General features: G+C 37.7%; 1 protein-coding gene and 1 long non-coding RNA gene across 5 annotated transcripts in view; one reads left to right on the top strand and one right to left on the bottom strand.

The window, feature by feature from the left end:
- magi3a (membrane associated guanylate kinase, WW and PDZ domain containing 3a) overlaps window positions 1-21,984 on the bottom strand; it is a 131,827-nt gene that overhangs the window by 38,939 nt on the left and 70,904 nt on the right. For all 4 annotated transcript variants that reach the window (XM_028011469.1, XM_028011470.1, XM_028011471.1 and 1 more), the window contains exons 2-3: window positions 14,080-14,196; window positions 8,014-8,133 (exon numbers count right to left, since the gene is read on the bottom strand). In XM_028011469.1, the coding sequence (XP_027867270.1) occupies window positions 8,014-8,133; window positions 14,080-14,196 (237 nt within the window). The remainder of the gene's footprint in view (window positions 1-8,013; window positions 8,134-14,079; window positions 14,197-21,984) is intronic.
- LOC114141069 (uncharacterized) lies at window positions 125-19,985 on the top strand. The gene is made up of 4 exons (XR_003594760.1): window positions 125-134; window positions 6,515-6,519; window positions 7,384-7,495; window positions 19,976-19,985. It is a non-coding gene; the product is annotated as an uncharacterized LOC114141069 (long non-coding RNA).

Genomic DNA, 21,984 nt, shown 5'->3' with positions numbered 1-21,984 from the left:
AAACACAAAGGATCATAAATCAACACAGAAAAATTAGTGAAAGAACACCATGTTAAAAAAACATAAATCAGCATTGATTCAGAAGGGCTGATCTTTTCATTACAGAAACTGATTAAACTCTGATTTACAGTTCAGTTCATCTAAGACCTGATGATGTGATCTGGACAGACAGCCAGTGTGAGCCTTTGCTAACAAAAAGCCTGATGTTAATCACTATTATGTGATGTCTAATATATAAAAAGCAAAAACACGTAGGTTTTATTTGAAAGGTATATTTTGGTTGTAACAAGTCTTTTGCAAAAATCCCAGCTTTAGCTTTTAGATTATTCTGAGAAGTAATCAAATTATACCAAACAAAATATGAATTCACTGTAAAGAGATTTCTTAGCTGAAAACTTTATATCACTGTCCTGACACTTAATAGGACTTCATTTTAGCACGCTGTCGTCAATACTTCAAAGACAAAGGAAAAATATCAACATTTTTAATTGCTAATTGCTTAAAAAAGAGGCAGATGTAATGGAAATCATTGCGTCTTGTGTTAGTAGCAGTTCCTTTTAAAGTTTGCAATCATAATTACTTTGCTTCAAAATTGCCTTGCATGAAAGAAAACTGCTGCCAATTATATTGTATCTGAAATAATATTTCACCAGATGATTCCAAAGTTTGAGGGTAAAAAGTCTTAGAGCAGAGCTACTCAAAATCAAATCTGAAGCATCAAAAAGAAATTTTACAATTAGTGAAAGGTTAATTTACGATAGTCGGTCAAGCAACACTTTAACATACAGTTATACTCATATCGAAATCTCATAAAATAAGCTACTATTTCCACTTTGAGTGAGTACTCTGTTGGTTTTTGTTGTGTCATAGATGACACAAGGAAGTAAATGAGGAAGAATTCTGCTTATAGTTTGATAAGATGCCCTTCGTGCAGCTTTTTTGTAATTCAGAACTTCAAGAAAATGTTTTGTCAGTATGTTGGTGCTTGCTCTCATAATGTCATTTCAGATGAAAAACTTTTATTGTAGTCATGGTCTCCTGGTAAATTAAGTACATCACATTTGTGCTGGTTGGAAGAAGAGTAAACGCATTAAAGTATTGGCAATTTTTCCTTTTGCAGCGAATTGGGAGCATGCCATGTTGTTCCAATCTACGCTCCTACTCCCAAGAAAGTATGAACTAATGAACTGTTTCAAAAGTGAAAGTAAAAAGCCGCAGTTGTAATGTTCTAATGACACTGTGACAGACATGAAGGTTCCAGCTTGCTCCATTATGTAGCTGATATTTATTGGCCATCCGGTTATTGGGGAAACAGTGCTGGTGGTTTGGAAATGTATATACAGTTATAAAATAATGTAAAATCACAGCCTGATGGCCACAAATATGTAGCTTGCAGACCAGCATGCACTTTTGGAAGATTGTATTTGTGACAATAAATGGCAGCAAAAATCCACTTTTATTTGTAAAAGCATCACATTTGGCAAGAAGCCTTTTTTATCTGTTTTTCTATATTTGTTTATCTCTTTCACGTCCTTAAGTCAGGCTTAAATGACTCTAAAAAACTTGTTCTGAAGCTTAAGTGATGCAGATGTTCACCACCTGGTCATAACATCAAACAGCTCACTTCAAAACAATATATTTCTGGAAAGGAAATATAAAATATTATGAGTTTATGGCATGGGTGTGGTCTTCTCTGTTTTATTGTGCTGTTTGCAATAAAAGTGGTTAGTGTCAATATTAGGTACATTGGTATGCTTTTTACATATTAATAATGCTGAATGCCTTTCACGAGAGTAGAAGAGAGTAAGGAAACACTGATTTAATCAGTTCCTCATGTTTTCTGCCTCATTAAAGACCATTATTGCAAAAGAAATGAAAATGATTTATATGAGCCCAATAGGAAAGTCAGTGTGACCACCTCTTTACAGGCTCCTTGGGATCAATGTGTGGTTCAGTATGAAAAAAACAAAGAAAATGAGAGAAAAGCCAGTGAGCCATCATCCTAACAGCTGCCCGCAACCATGTTTTCCTGGCAAAAATAGACACTTGTTGATCGGAGGAAAGTGACTCACCCACTTATGTTGTGTTCCACTACAAAAAAAAAACAAGCAACAATGAAAGAGAAAAAAAAATCAGAAGACCTGCTGTTTGTTCTAGAAACAGACTGATCGAATAACTGCATATAGATTTTCAGTATTTAAGAAGTGAGATAAAAAAAAAAAAACTGTGAGCAATGCAAAGAGAGGGACGTTCGCTTTAAACACAGCAGAGAACAGCTGATGCAGACATCAGAGTCCATCACAGTGGGATGTCATCGACAGCTTATGTCATTTTGGTTTTGTTTTCCTTTTGCCTGCGGGTGGCAAATCGACAAGTGGTGGTTTTGTCAGAGGTAAAACACAGCGGAGCCAGTTGTGCTCACAGGGCTGATCATGTCAGCGGGGCGTTTTTACATTATAGCTCTTAGTGGGTGGGTGGTGCATGATGGCTGGACAGCGTAAAGCAAATTTGCTTTTCCTTGTATTAGTTTGAGCTACTACTAGCACAGCTGTTCACCTGTGCTGCATGGGTGTGAACCCTGCAAGAAGGAAGTGTTTTTATGTGAGTGAGAGATCTCCTTTCTTTAAGCTCGTCTCCCATTGGAAGGCTGCTGGTCCGGAGAGACTTGAAGCACCATTGAATTGAATTCACCATTAGAGCTTGTAATCATTGGTGGGAAAGAATGTCTGTTCCATGTTCATCAGACAGTATTGATGCCATGCCATCTGTTTTACTCAACAGCTGACCCTATATCTCATGCTCAGCTTCTGAGACTGAGCAAAACCGAGACCAAAAATATGAGGTAAATTTCAGTAATAGTAGAAAGAAAAAATTTATGATAATTGTAAAAGGTATCAAAGAGCTGTGATAACATCTCTACACCTCTCTTCACATCACTGCTGGAGTAAACCCTGACATTTAAATTCTGCCAGAACATGGATGGCCTTTCCAAGATCTTTGAGATGTCTTTTTCGTGCCACCAAGAACATAGTCTCAAAAACCCATGATGCTTCATAATGGAAGTTGCCAAACTATTTTGAGCAAAGACCTAACTTCCTTGAAAGGAAACAGTTTGTCATTAGCAGCATTTTTTGGGTGACAAACTGCTCATGTCTCTATGATTATGTTCACACAGCAGAAAGAATGTGCTCTTTTTCCTCCCTTGTGTCTTATATCCAAGTTTTCTAGTGCAGTCTGGATGAGCCCTATTCCAATCTTTTCTCCCCCCCAAAAAATCTGATCTGTGCCATCTCCATATGTGGAACAAATTTGGATACATATTTAATTGTTTTCCAAGCATCTGGAGTCTGAATGGTCATGTTGCATTTTTCTGACTTTTATGTCAGTCATGTGACATACGCACCAAAATTCTGCACCAGAAGAAGCCAGGTGTGGTAAATCAGGATGTAAATAATGGCTGAAAATTATGATTATGAACTTATGAAATTAGCTTGTGTCACTGAAGCATGTAGCCTATGGCTACTTTAAAAGCAATGTAAACAAATATTAATAAGGTGGTGTCTGTGTTTTTGTTTTGAAAAAACTTCATTGTTGTGTATTAGTGACTTGACCATTTCGCCACATCTTTACCGTCTGACCTGTTTTGTGATGCATTAAAAAGTTTCAAAAAATATAGCATAGATATAAAGACCTTGATTGCAACCTATATTGATTATTAGCAAACATTTATTGCAGTTCAAGCAATTCTTTGCAGTATAATGTATGCACTGCATGGCAAATAATGATAAATTTTGGATAAATGTTGCTGAGCCCTTTACACCGAACCCTCATTAACCAGTAAGGAAAGTCTCCTGCTCCCTCGGGTGAGACTGGCAGCCAGTGAGGCCATCACTGACTGCCCTAGGTGGGTGAAGCCCGTCTTGTTTTCTGGCCCTGGCACAGCGCTCCAACCCTGCTTGGCATGAGTACCAGCACTTCACAAGCCAACCTTGTAAACACTGCATTCCTCTGCTCTCTGTCCTTGTGTAGAGTTTAGTTTCAGCTGCCTCTCTTGAATGAACTTTCCTTTCAGTTTATATTCATTCTGTTTGTATAAAGTCATACAAAATGAATCATCGTCCTTTATTTTAATGTTTTTCTTTTGTTTGCACATGCTCTCAACTTTTCTTTTTGGTGCTTTAATTTAGTTTTTTCTTCTTCAATTTGCTTTTTTGCCTCATTTCGTGCAGCTATGCAAGTTTCATGCTTTCTGTTGCAGGATCCCTAATGATCGTTTTAATCTATGAAAGCCCTTTTAGCAAATTCTTGGAAGTAAGGCTCAGATGCCAACACATCAACCTTTTCACCCCTGATGCTGAGTGAATTTTGGCCCAGTACCCTGTGTTTTTGTAATCCACAGATATGGAGCTTTGCCACAGAACTTATAAAAGCCTTTAATTCCCAAAAATGACACAATTGCAAACTGCAAAACAAGGACACACATTTTTAAAATTCTGTAATTGTGATAGAAACCAAGTAATTCATGAATCAAAGTTGGATTTATCATTTTTCTAGCAGCTATTAGCCTTAATATATTTAATCACCAAAGTATAATGAGATATTAAACCATTGCAAAAATAAGTAAGGGGGATAAAGTAGCATTTTTTTAATAGTTAAAATCTTTTTGCCCGCTTTTGACAGATTTGTCTGAATCAGCAATAAGGAAGTTTGTCGGTAAGGAATCAACTGCAAAATTACACAGTTGTAAAGTGATGGATCTCTCTGAATAAATAAATAAATTCAAAACACTTTTACATACTTGTAAAAAGTGAGCTAACAAAACCCACCATATAGTAAAATCAATAAACACCAAACAGGTTTAAGGCCAGTCAAGACTATGATGCTTGCAGGTAGCAAAGACTAATAAAGGGTTCCTAATGCAAGAGAGAAGTTATTGTTGCTCACATTACTGAAAAATCCACTTTAAAGTAAAGGCAACACCTTTTATGTCAATTTTCTAAAGCTTTCTGTGGGTTTTAGATTATATTTTTGCTTTTTTTGATCTTTCAGCTGCCAGAGAGCTTCTCTTTAAATTATTTATCATATCTGCAGGTTAGTTATTGATCAGGTCTGGGTATGGCTTGTGAAATTGAGCTCAGCTTTCTAAAAAAAAGTAGCTTAATCATATTTGATTCATGATATAACAATAGGGGTCGGGGAGTTATTTTTCCACAGAGGGTCAGGTCAGATTGGATAACTTTGTTCCTTAAATGAATAAAATCATCATTTGAAAACCGCTTTTTAAAGTTACTCAGGTTATTTATTTATCCATGAGTAAAATGTGTTTTGTTATCTGAAATATTTAAGTGGGACAAAAGAAAAAAAACAAAGGATGGAAATAATTTACTATTGTCGTATTCTGTCTTTTTTTTCACACTGAAAAAACATGGATTGTGCAGCTTATACTGTAGATGTATTAGTGAGGCTTAAAATGAACTAAGCCAAAAAGAAATTCTTAGGAATGCAAGACTGAACATTCAATGGAGTGGTGCACAGCATTGACCTCACAAATCCGATGCTTGGTCAACCATTTTCAAAATAATAGCCCTCAGTAACAAGCTTTTTTTATTATTGACTGGCAGCACAACAAAACAGTCTGTAAAAGTCCCACTGTAGCAGTTACTAAGTCCAGCACAACAGTGCGAGAGTATCGCTTTCGGTTGTAGATTAACTGCGCCCCTATGAAGCCTCTGTTGCTCCCAGGTTTGGAAGATTAGACACAGCTGTAAACATGACAGACCAGGTCAATCTTTCCTTTCAATCAGCTACACAGAAAGCAAGGAAAGAGAAAGAAGGCTGGCAGAAAGACAACCATAAATAATGACTAAAGTTTCTTTTTAAAAACATTAGTAGGTTGGAAATGAGGGTGGTTTCCCCAGAGCCTTTAACACATTAGATTGGAGTTGCAGGAAGGAAATTGTTTTTTTCAGCCAGCAAGACGTGTCACAAATAAATGAGACAAGTCATAAAGCAGACATAAAACATCAAGAGGAAATTAGAAACTGCAGAGTAAAGAAAACAAGTCACAAACAGGAAAAACAACAAAACTGTAATCTAATCTGACGATATGAAAGCATATAAGGAATGTTTTTGCTTTATATTTTTGGTTAACTATGGCATTTTGACTTCCAATGGGTTGGTTTACTACGAGAATATCATCCATTATGTTTAGACTCGAGCACCAAATATCTACACTCAGGTCTGTTTCCATGTGAAAGTTTTATTGAACACTCACAATGTGGAGTCTCTGAGGTCATCCAGCTGGGGCGTTAATAATTAACTCTCTGAGGGCTTATGGACCTTTGTCTTCACCACATATATATGCATTACATTAGGCAGGAAAGGACCGAGCAGATCCATTATTCATCCCGGAGACAAGTTCAGAGGCTCAAGGTTGAAAGCCAAGTCACTCAGGGCTATATGTGTGCAGAGGATAGAGCCCGGCTTTCCCAACACATTTGTGTAGGTGACCGAGCTAAAGTCTGCTGCAGAAAACTAAATCATGTGTGAAAAGATTACCTCCAGTTCTTTATCACTGCAGTGGGAATTTGATGACATGAGCAATGTGTTGATTTCGCTTGATGCACAGCTCAGCAAATTCACAAGACAATTTCATTCCAGCAGGCATGTCAGAGAGATGGACTGGGACTGTGAATTATAGCAACAATGTAATTCTCTGGTCACTCCAGGGAATAGCTTCCCTCTGGTTCCTGTCTATATCTAGTGCTGTACCAGTTCACCTTCATAAAGAACTAGGTCTAAGTGCAGTCCAGGCTGTTTAAACTGCAATAATTCATCTTCATAGTTCAGCACTTCATTGCTTTTCATTAGTTCTGATTCATTTATCAATCTTTTTATGAAATTAATTCTTTAATAATGCAGGGACCTGGAATTCATGAGTCTATTAGCATTTGATTACATAATTGCCTAGCATTTACAACCTGGTCTTTTGCCAGATTCTTCACATCTGTTTTATGCTCTCCTGACTGTTCACTAAAATTTATCTTAACTGCAAAAACACAATATCTAACCAAGTATTTTTGTCTACTTTCTAATGTAAATGTCTTAACACACTTAAATTTAGACAGAACTAACTCATAAGTAACTTTTCAGTAAGATATAGGTGTGAGCCTGTTACAAAAAGTAATAAATCAATTAAAACAAACTCAATAATTTCGATTTGGATAATTTATTGTGTTTCTCTTTTTTTTCTACCAAAAGCTGGATAGTGCATTGGTCTGAACTAGACTTTTATTGAAGGACAATTTTGTTTAAAGAGACTACATAATTAGTTTTATTTGTTGTTTATTTACATTGGTTATTTAAAATGTCTTCCAATTCCAGTGTTAAATGTTCATTAGAATTTAAAGTTTACTGATCTTTGAGAATGTGTTCTGCAATATTTTGCCATTACCACTATATTACTTGAACATTGTCTCAAAACAACAACATTATTGTCCAGCAAAATTTGTTATGTAAGTGACAGACTTACATAGTAGCTTGTTTTAGGTCAACACCTTCCTACTACTAATGAAAAAGTACCACTTAAACTATCACATCTTTTCACTTGTAAGAAAAATGTCCTGTTAAAAGAGAAAAAATCTGTCAGTGGAATTAGTAGTTTGTAAATGAGCCATTGTATCTAGCTACAGTTACATTGAAATGAACTGTATGTAAATGGATCTGAATCTGACAATTTGATTGGGTTGCATTAGAATAAACTGATGTTTATATAAGTGGATATGAAGAGGACCATTTATTCATATCCACTTGTAAAATGCCTTAAGATGATATTTATTTTAACTCAAGTTTGTATATTTAAATAAAACAAAACTGAAAATGAAAGAAAACTCTTGGGGCAGTATTGTGAAAATGGCACCATGTCAACATGATGTAAGAATTTGGCAAACATATATTTATTGTTTTCTCATTATCCTCATCTACGAATTTGTGTTGCCGGGTTGAAGAACATACCATCATATGTGCCGCTTTCTAGCAAGATCCCACTTTCTTCCAGCTCCTGAAACTCCTCCACGCTGATGAAGTTGTAGTCCACTCCAGGTACTTCTCCCTCCCTGGGCTGCCGAGTGGTACCTGCCAACAACGGGAAAGTCTGAGACAGAAGAACAACCCAAGAACTAACAGTCAGGATCGGCAGGGGGTTGGGGTGGGAGAATGGATGCAGTACTGTATGCAACATGCCCACAGGGATGTGATTCAGCACTCAGGGGAGGGTCTGCGTCTACATCATGAATAGTCAACAGAGCTGGGACCGCAAAGCGATGAATTCATTATTCAAACATGAATCAGAGAAGGGGAAAAAACAGCCTCAACGCAGCAGCGCAGCTGTCAGAAACCAAAGGGAGTGTAACTGATGATAATGAACAGGGTCTTAATTACTCACACGAACTTACGTTGTGCCCAGCAGCACAACCACAATTCTTTAAGGACACTAATGCAACACTGATACAGTATATAAGGAGGATTCTGAGAATAACAAGGAAAGATTTTCTCTTTAACTTCTGCATTATTAATGAATACCAGGAATGTTTGTACATCAGCCCAAAGGAGCAAACAGGAGATTCAACAGATTAAAACAGAGAATTATTGCTAATATCAGATCTAAAATGAGAACATTTTATTTTGGTTTATAAAAAATGCAAATCACATATTTGACACAATAAGAACTAACTTAAGCAAATAAAATGATGAGTTGATGTATATAAATTTATAAATAATTGAAATACAGCTAAGATGCAAATTATTCCAACCCTTTCAAGTTTAATGAAATCTCTAAATTTTACCAACATGTTGTTCTGTATTTGGAAGTGATACTACTCACAAGTGGCCCAGTCAGTTTTGGTAATGGAGCTAAAGATTACGGTGAGGCAAATAGTGTAATGAAAATGAGATCAAATTAATAATAGTCAGACAAATACGGATTTAGAAGTTCCCAAAATAATCTCCACAAACTGACTGACCAGAGTTGCTTCCACTACCCTACAGATGAAAGCCTAATCTGATGTTTACAACACTGGCAGTGATCATGTCCATCCTCATAAGTCCTGGCTTAATGCGCAGAGTTCATAGAGATAAAATTGTGTGGCATTTGTTGGAGTGTCGATAGTCTGAAGCAGCTGGGAGACAGGACTGAGGTCGCTAATTCATCTCTAAAAAATTAAATATCTAAATTTCCAATTTGTCCAATCCAAATAAAGCTTGCACATCTCCCTTTTATGGTTTCACATATCTCCTTGGAATATTGTTTGACAGAATAAAAGATGGTTTTGCAACAGAGTGGTCTGTTTCAGACATTATATCTCCTCCTGCAGTTAGAATGTTTGTTGACAGAAAGAAAATGTTAAACTTGATTTAAAGCCCCATGTGCCTGCAGTGGAGAGACAGCTCTAGAAAAACCAAGATTACATCTCAAATGATGGTGAGCCGAGCTGACACTTTAGAGGGCATAAAATCAGTTTCACAACACCATTTTTAATTTATTTGAAAACATTAAATTGGACACAAGACTGTTTTCAACCCTGGTTTCTACACAGGGTTTTCAAAAGGGAAAAGGGTCATTTTTAAAAATAGAAAATGGTTTTCTCCTCTGATTATTTGCTGTTTTAGATCACCAACATTAATATCATAGAAAAAAAGCTCATCGCTATGAATGCTGAGACTTAAGTCCAGTATCTCAAGCAATTTTAATCTTGCATAAGACCAATGAACAATGGATTATTGATAGAGAAATGTAAGGTCTACACATTCACAAGGAAGACTGCTGGCTTGTTAGCTGTCCAGACTTTCGACAGTCAATGCTCAACAATGAGAATAAGCTACAAAAGAAAAAATGTAAGAGAAGCAGGCTCTTCACTGATTATTGTAGCCAAGAATATTAATGAAGAATTGAGTGAAGGAAAAAAGGATAATAGGGATATAAGTTTAGAATACTATTGAAATGTCCATTTATTTCAGGAAATAAATCAATAAATGAAACACACTACTTAGACTAATTACATGGATGCCTTTTATCTGTTAATTATGGTGACTTTATGATTATAGTTAATAAAAACACAAAATTTCTCATTTAAAATTTACATCAGACAAATAAAAAAAACAGTGATAAGTCCTTAATTAAATGTGTAATACCAAAAGGTGGTTCTAATCTTACTAATTTATTGAATACATTTCAGTAAGACAACATCACCGGATTAAAAATCCTTATTTTGATCGAATACGATATTACAATTTTCTGAGTAACAAAAATTTGAGGGTTGAGTCAAACTTATCAAAATAGAATGGAAATAAACACTTGTCCGCAATAACTTTTCATTGATGTTCTAATTATCCCAAAAACTAATACTGAGGTAGTTCTGGGACATTATAAATCCCGACTTCTCTCTGACGTCTGTGTTGTTGACATAAGCAACAAGTTAACTTTTCATGCCGGTGAATTTCCACTGAGGCCAATTTGTTTGCTGCGTTGGGCTGATGTAGAAATATTATTGAAATTCATCAGTGATGCAAGTTTTCAAGAGAAAACCTTTTTCTCTTATTCTCAGAAACCTGCTCATATGAAAAATGCTAGGAGTTTCACATTTCTTTGTAACTGCAAATAGGAAAATGGCAAAAAGATTACACATGTAAGCTGGTTTTCACAGTGGAGATATCCCGCAAATAATCTCTCAGTCATTCGATCATCTGCTCGTCCACCTTGCATGACCTTGCTTCTGTATGCCTTACGGTGCATGAGTGAGTATGTGTGAAAGTGTAAAGTGTTAGTTTGTAAGACTAGAAAAAGCCCTTTAGAGAGTCAGTCTAATAAGCCGTTTATACTCTCTGTGTTCAAAGCAATGACCAAAAAAAAAAAACCTTTGCTGGGACTTAGCTGGGATTTGCTGGGAAGAGTATAGACATCAGTCCAAGTCCTAGAGGACATGTAATGTTGATGTAAAACTAATATATTGAGCTTACTGCACAGAGATGATCTAAGCCATATGTTTCAGTTTAATGAACCTTATACTGAAGCCTTGAATGGCATGAAAATGAGTGAAGTAGCCTAATATCCTTTTTTTGTTTTCTATACCTGCTTTTGTATGAAAAAATTAAATTGCATGCTCTGGCTAATGAAATGTAATAAGTGTAGCAGATCTGGAGATATACTTATAGCTCTGATGTTTGTGTTATCTCAGCTGGGATTAGCCCGGTTTTACCTCCATTTATCTCTTGCAGCACCCTGGGCTACATTTATTAAATTCATGGGCCACTCTGGATGAGATGCAATCTGTTTTTTTTTATGTAAAAATACAAAGTGATACGTTAAGATAAGCCTGCACACTCAAACCGAGCATCTCTTCAATCTTTCCAACAAATTGCTGCAATTGAAATCGTGGAGCACATTTTCTCCATTTTCTATTGGTACAACTCTTCCTCCATTTGTTGATCTTGCAATGAAACCAGTGGAGCTGATTCGCCTTGCTGTGACAGACATCATCCAAACGGAAAGAGAGATGTAGCTGGATATATAGCTTTAGGGGGGGTCAGGATTTCGCAAAGCCTGCAGGATTTTATGGTAACCTGGAGCCCTGGCTTGGCATTGAGCTGATCTCGTCTTTTCTATGAAACAAGGGCAACGCTTAACGAAGACTTGCTGCGTCTGGTGCAGGAAGGAAAGTCACGCTTGCCTCTCCCCGAGACCTTATTCCGACTGCTGCAATGAGCACAGACGTCATGCTGGAGTGGCTATCCAGGTTCCTCCCAGGGTCACGGTGGCTCTGCGCTCTGTGATGAGGCTCTGCTGAAGGCTTGAATGAGCGGAGGGGAAAGGATGCATATGCTGAGCTACTGAAGCCACACTAAAATGTCTCACATTGAAAATGTTGGCTTATTTTTCTGTCCTCTACAATGTCAAAGCGAGAAAGGTAAAAAAAAAAAAAAAACACTTCCTGCACTAAAAATAGTTCAGGAAGAAATTAGTCATAATATTCAGGATGTGAGTCATCTTATTTTCACATAAAGTGGATCTAAAATGTATGCAGAAACCCACTGAAGTGTATGTTCTTGATTGATACGACCAGTTCGAAATAAAATTAAACAACGCAAATTACTATTAAATTCAGTTTCAGCATTCAGACTTCAGTAGTACCATTTGTCCAGTCTGCCCTTCCAAAGCCTTCATACTGTGTGGAAATCTTTTTTTTTTTTTTCACTGCCCTGCTGGCAACACCTGAGGTGAAGTAAAGCTTTTGTTGTTTTGCATGTATGCTTCGACTCACAGTGACAGTGAGAAATGAAATCCCGTTTTGTCTGCACCTTTTCCAAAGATACTTAAAGGTTTTGGGTTAAAAATGTTAAAAAAGAGAAAAAAAATAAGCTTGTATGCTTAAATTGAATCAAAATATGCTCAAAACTATTAGATTAGTGTGCAGACTTGTTCAATAAGGTTATTGGAAATTACTTATTCTTTACCTTTCCTCCTCAAAATAATCCAGATTTTATTGAGGGTGCACACTGCCAGACTGCTGGCTGAAACAAGGCCTAACACACTGTTTCTAAGGGTGCTTTGCATGCATAGCAGAAGTCACATATCTCCATCAGCAAGACAAGAAAATCCTGCTGATTATAACCAAAGTATTCAGTCCAGCACTGTTGGATCTGGAATAACCTTCCCTTAAACAGACTGGCAGAAATTAAAGCTTTCCAAATGATTCGTTTTGGGAAAAATGTTAAAAGTCCCTTTCTTCTAATGAGAAATGGCAGAAACGGTCGATAATTCCAATGTGCAGTCAAGAGGATCACAGCTTTTCTTTTATTTAAACCTTTAGGCCTTGCTGTCTGTTTTAAAGTCTCTCAGGCGTAAACTGAAAATCAGTCTTTTGTGGTTATTTATTTCACCGTTTCCGAGGAGCATTGAACACACTGTAATATAGGAGCAAGGAACAGAGAAAATAAGGAACTTAATTTACTGTAAAACATAAACTACTAAGGAATTATGATATCCGTCAATACTGCAATCATTTTCCCTACGGGATAAAAGTATTTTAGCCTTGATAGAAAATGTCAGCCTTCCATTTAAAGTTGTTATAAAGTGTTTATTCTCGTTACTTTTGCATTAAGATCTGCTTGAAGCCGAATAGCAGGTGTTGTAGTAATTTACAGGATTTCAGAGAGAAAAGCTGGTTTCCAGCATCAAGGTATAATGAGGTTTTAAGCAAAGTTAAAACGACCTTTTACAGAGATTCTAGAGAGAGATCTAGAGAACCAGGTTTTTATGAGCTTTACTCAGCACAGGCGGGTGTAACACTACTCCTTCCCCACCTGTTGCTACAAGGGTCAGTCAGCAGTAAGAATGCTTCTACACCTTTCCATACTATTTCAGAAAAACAGATTGAGTCATATGGAAATATCTCAGAGTGACAGACATTTTTTAAAACTGCTTCTGGTCCAAAAAGACATGTTGTCTATTAACCAGGTCAGTTCCAAATTCATGACCTGAAATGTACTTCTTAAGAAGTAATCTGATGGTAAAAGGAAATGAAGGAATGTCTACAATTTAAGACTTAGCATGGAAAATCTAGACATATTAAACTCTAATATCTAATGTTGAGATAAATAATATAACTAGTGGCAGACTGCTGCATCCTGGGCGCACAAATGAGCCTCATTACAGATCCTTCTTCTCAGCAGCTGTAAGACTTTATAAGCATCATTACTCCCAACAAACACAATAAATGTATACATCCATGTAGTTATTTAATGTTTTCATTTCTTGTAAAAATTCTACTGTTTTTGCATGTGAAATCAATTTTTTAAATAAAAGTATGCTATTTTAATACCAGTACAGTATTATTATTTACACAGATTCCTATTTTAATTTTTTCCATCCACCCATCCATCCATCTTTTATAATATTTGTTATTCTTTATGCTTCCTTTAAATTACTGTTGGTACACCTGAATTTTCCAACTGAGACAATAATACCAATAACACAAATATAAGAGAGGAGAATGTAGAAAAGTTGAGCTTGTGGGAGATACTCACAGGGAATGGTGCGCAAGTAGAGGTTGTCCCTGATCACCTGCTGGAGCTTGTGGTCCAGGGAGCCCTTCTGAAACTGCAGACTGAGGTAGTGACGTAAATCCGTGTTCAACACTTTACCTAGAAAGAGGGACATAAAAATTTCCATCAGAGAACCAAATCACAAATTAACTCTACACAGAAGTCATTTATTCAATGGTATTGATAATCCAAAATGTTCAGTTTGGCTTTTTAAGGTGAACTCTGGTCATGTGATTGGTATCTTAAGGAACAAGATCTGGCTATGTTAAAGCTGTGTCTGGATAACAGCCTCCAGCCTCTAGCTCTGAAGCTCTGGAGGCTTTTATTTGAGCAAAACTAATTGAAAAAAAACTAAGGAGCATGGTTTGCATTTGTCATCATCTGTTAGTTACTATCTATACTCCTTTAGTTAAACATGAACAGGTCACCACACTGAAAAACCCTAACCCTTTAAAAACACTGCTTGAGATTTGAGATACTTCTATTATTTTCCAACCTTTTACAAATACCACCAAAGTAAATACTGTTTTCCACATACCACCTTACTGAAAGACATTTGAAAATAACAGTAGCATACTAAGACTTGGACTTTGTCAGTTTGTTGTGTTATGTGATGAAAAAGATGGAACAGTTCTCATCCATTAACGTTACATGATTGGCTGAGAGATAATTTAATCACATTCAGCTTTTTTAATAAAATGGTGAGATTGAAATCTATGTCAAGTTAGACTTTTTTACAGAAATATCACTAGAGCTTTGTTATATTTCTGGAAACACATAAAGGCAGCCTTTTTAGTGGTCTTGCCTCATTCTTTGAACCTAATATTGAGTATAGTAGTAGTGTCTTGGCTCATGAGCTGGATGTGTGGTTGTGCACCAACTTTTGACTAAAGCAAAATGGATTAACACCTCAGAGTCCTGAGGACCTCAGCAGCTGTGCTCAAGCTGCACTTGAGACACTTGAGAAGAAATAGATCTCTCATTGTCCCCCGAGTGAAGGAATGTCAACCAAATGAAGAGACACGAGGGAAACTGAGAGAGGTCCCTTGTGTTTGCTGCAATATGCCACATGTGTGGACTCCCTGAGAATTTAGAAGGCATTTCGTCCTGGAGGACAGCTGGAAGTACTCTTTTCTCAAAGTTGCTTTGCAGAATTTGCCCCACAGCTTTCCGAGGCAACAACCACAAGGATCTCAAAATGTCATCGCATGCCACTTTGGAAAAAGAAAACAGTACGCGGAATGTAGTTCTATGTATTGAAGCTACTTTTTCAAGTTGTGCAGTCTCACAACGGATCTTCAACAGAAAATAATTCTCAGTCGGTTGCTGTAACACTCTTCAGTGTAGAAGAATACAAAAATATAACTACTTTCAAAATCAGTGATACATTTAAAAATTAAGTCAGAAAGTACAGTGCTGCCAACCCCTCAATAAGAAAAGAAAATCACTAAATTTTAACAAAACACCATTTACAAAATTGATCATGTGCATGAAATTGTTATGTACAATCTAGGAGAGAGAAAACAGAAAAAAGGGTTACAAATCACAGTAAAATAAAGACTTGATTATTTGTATACAGCCTACATGATAAATGGACCAAAAGAGACTAAAGGAATGCCTTGACTTATATTTTGTGGCTATAAATATCCTGATTAAGTTGATAAGCCAGCTGTATGTTCATACATGAGTGATTTATTTGCAGAGGGGGACTTATCTTGTGCTCTGACTGGTATCTGGAAAATTAAACAGCATTCAATAGCTTAACAATGACTGCTTTCTCTCACACACAGTGTGACGTCACCTCTGGTACAAATAGAATTTAATGACCATTTAATGTAGAAAGGCTAACAAAAATAAAAGCTGCCCCATCAGATGTTATTGTGGATTTCCTTTGTCATACATTCTTCAGCTGAATTTGAGCCCATTCTTTATTTCAGACACACTCATACATCAATACAACATGGGCTAAAATATCAAGAAACTAGCAGAAAAAAGCTGGAAAACTGCTAAATTTCATGGTGGCAAAAAAAATCTAACACTGAAAGCAATGAAATTGTTATAAGTGTGAGGCATCTGACACGTTGCAAGATTTCTCCTGAGAGACTCACACAGAGCTTTTAATAACAATGTTTCTCAGCAGTAAAGTCCTGCAGGAGAGACTACCTTTCATTGAAATAAAAAGTTAAAAAATGCCTTAAACTTAATGAATTGAAATTCAGCATTTTGGTAAAATTAATGCCTCCTGCTGTAAGTGGTTTCAGCAAAATGTTGCCTCAGAATTTACCCAAACGTTGTCCTGAAATTTGACGGAAACATTTCAGTCTCTATGCCCAGTAGGTATTAAAGTCAATTCAACTCTTGGGGCTTTAGATTTGCAGCACACACAAACTAATCATCTGCTTTGCTCAGATTGATGTCCAGTAACCGGCAGGGGTAAAAGCAGGGGCAAAGTGTTCTCAGTTATGCAACTCCATGGAGTTTTAAATGGCGCAACAAATTCAAGGAATTTGGGTCAAGGAAACAAAAGCCGTGTCTGGCTATGCATCAACTCAAAAGCCACAGGCCTGTGGTTTATGTTCCCAGAAGCAGAAAGAGATGAAAACTTCACAAATTCTGAAACGAGAACATACACCTCATTCCCTGTCACAGGCTGTTTTCGTGTTAAAGCAGATGAAAGTTATTATTCCTTCACCGGAGAGACCCCCAAAATCCATTTTTTACATTTTGCCTGGAGAGATAAGCTGGTCTCAGTGTAGGCAACAAAAGACGTAATTGTCACGGGAGATCAGCCGCAGCTAATAGCAGATACCCCACTGATGCAGTAAAATCAATCTTTTTTCATGTACCCTCATTCGAGCGCGCACACGAACAAATGCAAATCACCCCTGCTACCCAAAGTAGACAACTCGAGAGCATCTAACAGTGTAGTCTTTGTGGCTCGCCTGTCGGGTTGCGTTAGTGCACTGCATCATATCTCCAAAGATGAGGGGAGAGCAGGGGTAGGGGGGCGAACTGCTATGTTACAAAGCAGCACATCATGCAACTACAAGGCATGTGGGACACAATGGAGGCCTTTGTGGATGGTCATCTGGCTTCGAGCCGCTCTCTCATACAGGCGGGTGAGACGGTGGATAAAAGCGGGGGCAACAGTTCAAGGACGGAGAGTTATTAAAAACGAAGGGAGCAGGGAAGGGCAGGATGGTGGGAGTGGAGAAGGGTCTCAGCACAGAGGAGTAATGATGATGCATGGGAACACATGTGGAAGCCCACCACACCTCCCTCTGCTTCCCATTTCATCACTTCTCTATCGTTCCATCTCCGACTGCGCCGCTCTCAGTGCGGAGATTCATCAGCCGTAGCAGACCCCCACAGGCCTCCCCACACCCCGAGCCCAGATCACTTTTATACTTAGACGCCATCCTGGATCATCTTTCTTTCTGGAACTGCCTGCTCCTCTCCCTTTTATTTCCCATTTTAATCAGACATCTTGTCTTTCAGAGGGCATGAGCATATTAAGCACCTGTTGTTGCAACCCCTTTGTGCCTTGAACTTCAACTGCAAATTGGAAAATAACAGGATAAGCCTCAATATTTTAAGATTTGCAAATTAAAAACATGCTGCATAAGGGAACTAGAACTTTCTGTCCCAAACAGAAAGCAGAGTGAAACCAGAGCACATGCTGCCGCCCATCATCTCCTTGGTAGTGGACAAACCTTTCCTCGCCTTACCATCTGCAAATATCTGTAAGTGATGTCACAGCAATTAAAGAAAACTGCATCAGTGAGATCAAAATGCAAGACTTCAGCCCACAGGTTTTTGTAAAATACATAGACTAAACATAACTGACACATCAAATTGAAATGTAAAATATTGGTGTGCCTGCTTGACAACTCTATTGGGTTTTCATAGTCCTTAAAGGTGTGACAAACAAATAAACATTCAGTTTAGGTTTACCTGACCTCTCAGGAGAAACTATCAATTTTCCTCTCAACTTGGTGTGAATCTTTGCACATCACCTCTTAGTTCAATGGGGTCAAAATAACTAGGAACCATCACAAAGATTCACCAAAGCACTAAATTAACAGGCAGCATAATTACAATGAGCATCCGTGTTCAGAGATCTTTTCCTAAAATAGTGCAGAGATGGTGCAGGAAAGTCACAATCAGTGGAGGCAGCGGGCGTCTAATGAGCCATTCTATGACAGCATAGCTCCAGAAACAGTGAGGAAAACCCCTACCATCTGTTAATTACCACCTTGTTAGATTCATTTGGCAACTCTGGGCAAGAGCCAGACAGAAAATCAACATAATATCAGACTCATAGGGACAACAGGTTATTATATGCTCCCCGTGATGGAAAAGGAAATCGTAGTATTGCTTTCTTAATACACACAGCTACGGGCAACTCCAACACCAGTGGCCTCTTCCAGCTAAGTGATCCTTATGGTCAGTTAAAGTAATGGTGGCCAAATCTCTTAAACACTATTCCTTTAAAGTGGAAAGTTGTAATTTCTATCAGTAACAACTCTTTTTTTCAATGTCTGGCTGTCATAAAGAAAACCACAGGAAATCTATTAGAAGATACAGAGCCAAGAGATTTATTAGGTAGTACATTTTAGGATGAAATAAAAAGTGACATATAAGACACTCAGTTGCTCTTTTTCGTCCATTCAAGTTTTACAAATCCACCTTGAAATGCATTTAGTGGGAATTTATCTTAACATAAGGTCATTCTGCACAAGATGGGTGTTTCAGATTTCAAACTAATAGCAACAAGGTCAGAAAAGTTACAATGCAGTTGATGTAGAGTATTTATAGCTACTTTTAATCAAAAAATGAAATGCCTTAAAAAAAAAACGCACGCACACACAATCTGGCTCGCTCTATGAGACTCTTTATCTAAGCTTACTCTGCCATAAGGAGAGTGACATTATCTACGTACATTTGGCAGAAATGTGTAATCAACTGTTTTAGAAGATATTTAAAAAGGAATGATCTTGATGCACAATGTGTGGAAACTTGATGTTATGGGTGGAAAACTGTCAGTGTCATAATCATCAGCACATGCAACACAGATGGCATCCAAGGCACTCAGTGTTCAGAAATATGGGCTCTGCTATGAGTAGCTGTGCTTGCTCTTAATCGTTGACTCTTCAGGATGCCCATTAATTTGGCTACACATGTGAGATAAATTGGGCTTGGTGCATTTTCTGGCTCATTTAACAGTACACACCTACACTGTTGATACTCCACTTCACAAAAGGCCAGCCAGTGTAGATATATATAATCAGTTTCTGCTTAATGAGGTGAGTATCCTTTAAATTGATGCTCCCCCTTTTCTTCACAGCCAATTGATAACAGCAATGGCAAAAGTATCAAGTATTTTCTTTTCTCAAGGGAGAAACAACCTTGGAAATGTCCTTTCATTGTTTGATTAGTAGAACAGGGTTAAGTACCGACCACCATAGCCTGCGCTGTAAAATAAATCTAGTCCTCAAGAAGGCTCTTCAAGGAATCTGTATAATTCTAGGGCTTACTACCTCAAGGTTTGCTCATCAAGAAATAATCAGAGCCAACTAAATTGTAAAAGAAAATCGCTGCTCCTAAAGCTGCTTGTAATCTACATTTCTTATTTTAGCATCTAGGAAGGAACAGTTAATCCAGGTGATCGGCAAAGATCGGCCTCATGGGTGATCGGTATCGGAATTGGCAGTAAAAAACCTGATTGCTTCAATTTTTCCGCAGTTTTACCAAGGAGAGTTTATTATTTCTCCACTAGATAGTCTAAACAAGTTGCATAAAATGCATTGACACTCCATATAATGAGTAAAAATAAAATTCCTTAACTACTGTTTGGGGAAAAAAATGGATAGACAAGATCATTTATCCATCCATCCATTTTTTAACACCCTTGTCCCTAGTGGGTTCGGGAGAGGTGCTGGTGCCTATCTCCAGCTAACGTTACGGGCGAGAGGCAGGGTACACCCTGGATAGGTCGCCAGTCAGTCGCAGGAAAGATCATTTACGTTTTTCTTTAATTTATGTTGACTTTATAGCCACAAATTATAGTTCTGCAATAAACTTTAATTTGCAGTTTATTGCAAAAGGTGAATAAAAGGCCTTGGCTTTCTTCTTTCCCGGTTCTCTTAATGCAAGCTGACTTGAAGTTGAAGTTTAAAGGAGATAAAGAGGCAAAGGCTGGAATTTCTTCTCCTCTGAGCTGAGCCGTTCCTAATGAATTCTAAACGGTTCACTGCATAAAATATTTTTAAAACCCAGACGACCCAAAACAAAAAGCCACAGTTGTGTTTTTGCTAATTTTTCCCCACTTGGTGGTGACTTCAGATGCTCAAATGTGATCTCTGAAGCCCAGAAAAGAGTTATATTTTATATTACGTCCTCTTAAATCAAACCATGAAGACCTGTCAGACACTACTGCAGGCTAAACTCTGCACCTTCAGAATTATGACCGGGCATCAGACTGACACAGAGGACAGAGGGAGCAAAGCACTGGAGCATAGGATCTTTTTTTTTTTAATGCCTTAAATATTCTTACTCTTATCTTTTCAGCTGCATGGTAGTAAATGTACTTTCTCAAACGTTTAACTGTGAGCTCAAATCTTTTGTGAGGCATGCAAAACTGCTTGAATGACTGCAGAAAATTGTAACAAAATGGAGCAGAACGTGTTTGCTCCTGCATACATCATCCTTAAAGAGCACACTCCTCTCTGGTCCTCTGGCTACACAAATGTGAAAGGGGAAAGGGCTTTGCCCTGCAGGAGCGTCATCAAAAGCCTGCTGCTGTTTGACATTATTATGGTTTGAAACATCTGCCTGTCCCTCAACATACACAAACACACACCCACCTGTTGTATACACACACATACACATGCATAAAGCCCAGGGGCAAATAATCCTCACTCACACTGCAATGGAGCAAACATGTGCATGTTCAATCACAAAGCATGGCTACCAAAGAGCCTGGATGACAAACAAGAGATCAAAGAGGACCTGAATGTTTTTTTTTTTTTGTTTGTTTGTTTCATCTCCATGACAGAGAATTGTTTTTAGCCCCTATTCTATGCAGAGGGAGACAAAGAGTTTCCCTGTGATGCAGAGATCAGAAAGAATGGAAGATGCATCACTAGGGGAGCTCAAACAGGGAATCATGGAAGAATTGGGAGGAGAGGAACCTGGACCTGGATACCTTGTATCCAGTAAGCTGGTGGCATCACACGTCCAGCTTAGAAAGGAATCATCCAGCTTCCAAACCTCTTTAGTCACTTGATGAGAGGAGGAATTTGGAATAAAAGACTAAGCTATCGACTTTCTTTCTATGGAGCAAATGAGGAGGAGTTTGGATCTCTTGAATAAGGTGTCATGGTTTTAAGGGCTACAGAGTTAAATGTCACCAATTAATGTGTAAACAGCAGCTGGAAGAAAACATAGGGTTTCAGCACAGAAAATAAAACCCTTATACTGATTTTTATCCTCTACATAGGAATTTCAGTATAAATTTGTGCTTTTTGCTAGACTACTAATTGTTACATAGCATGTTAACTCTATCGTATAGCTTCAGTTTATCCAGCTACTAGAGAAAAGAGCAACACAAACGTTTTCCGACTGGGTTTGGGGAAAGAGCGTTTTTCTGTGCAGGGGAGCTTAGGGAAAAGATAAGAATGTTTTTTGGTGATTATTGTCATGATTATTTGCAGAGTTGCAGCACCCTGACTGGTTGCGTGAGTCAGTGTGACACATACTGCTGTAAAAAGTCACTTTGCATTCTTTAGTTCTGAAATAGGAGCTTGTGAATATCCTATTGCTCTGCATACTACTACACTGCATATATGCTGTATGTGCTCATGTAAGTCTAGAATGTTCATTAAT

This window comes from Xiphophorus couchianus, chromosome 24 (genome assembly GCF_001444195.1).
Source record: "Xiphophorus couchianus chromosome 24, X_couchianus-1.0, whole genome shotgun sequence".
In the NCBI taxonomy this organism is placed as follows: Eukaryota; Metazoa; Chordata; class Actinopteri; order Cyprinodontiformes; family Poeciliidae; genus Xiphophorus; species Xiphophorus couchianus.
The sequence above is the reverse complement of the archived record's forward strand: the minus strand, read 5'-3'. Positions and strand labels throughout refer to the sequence as shown.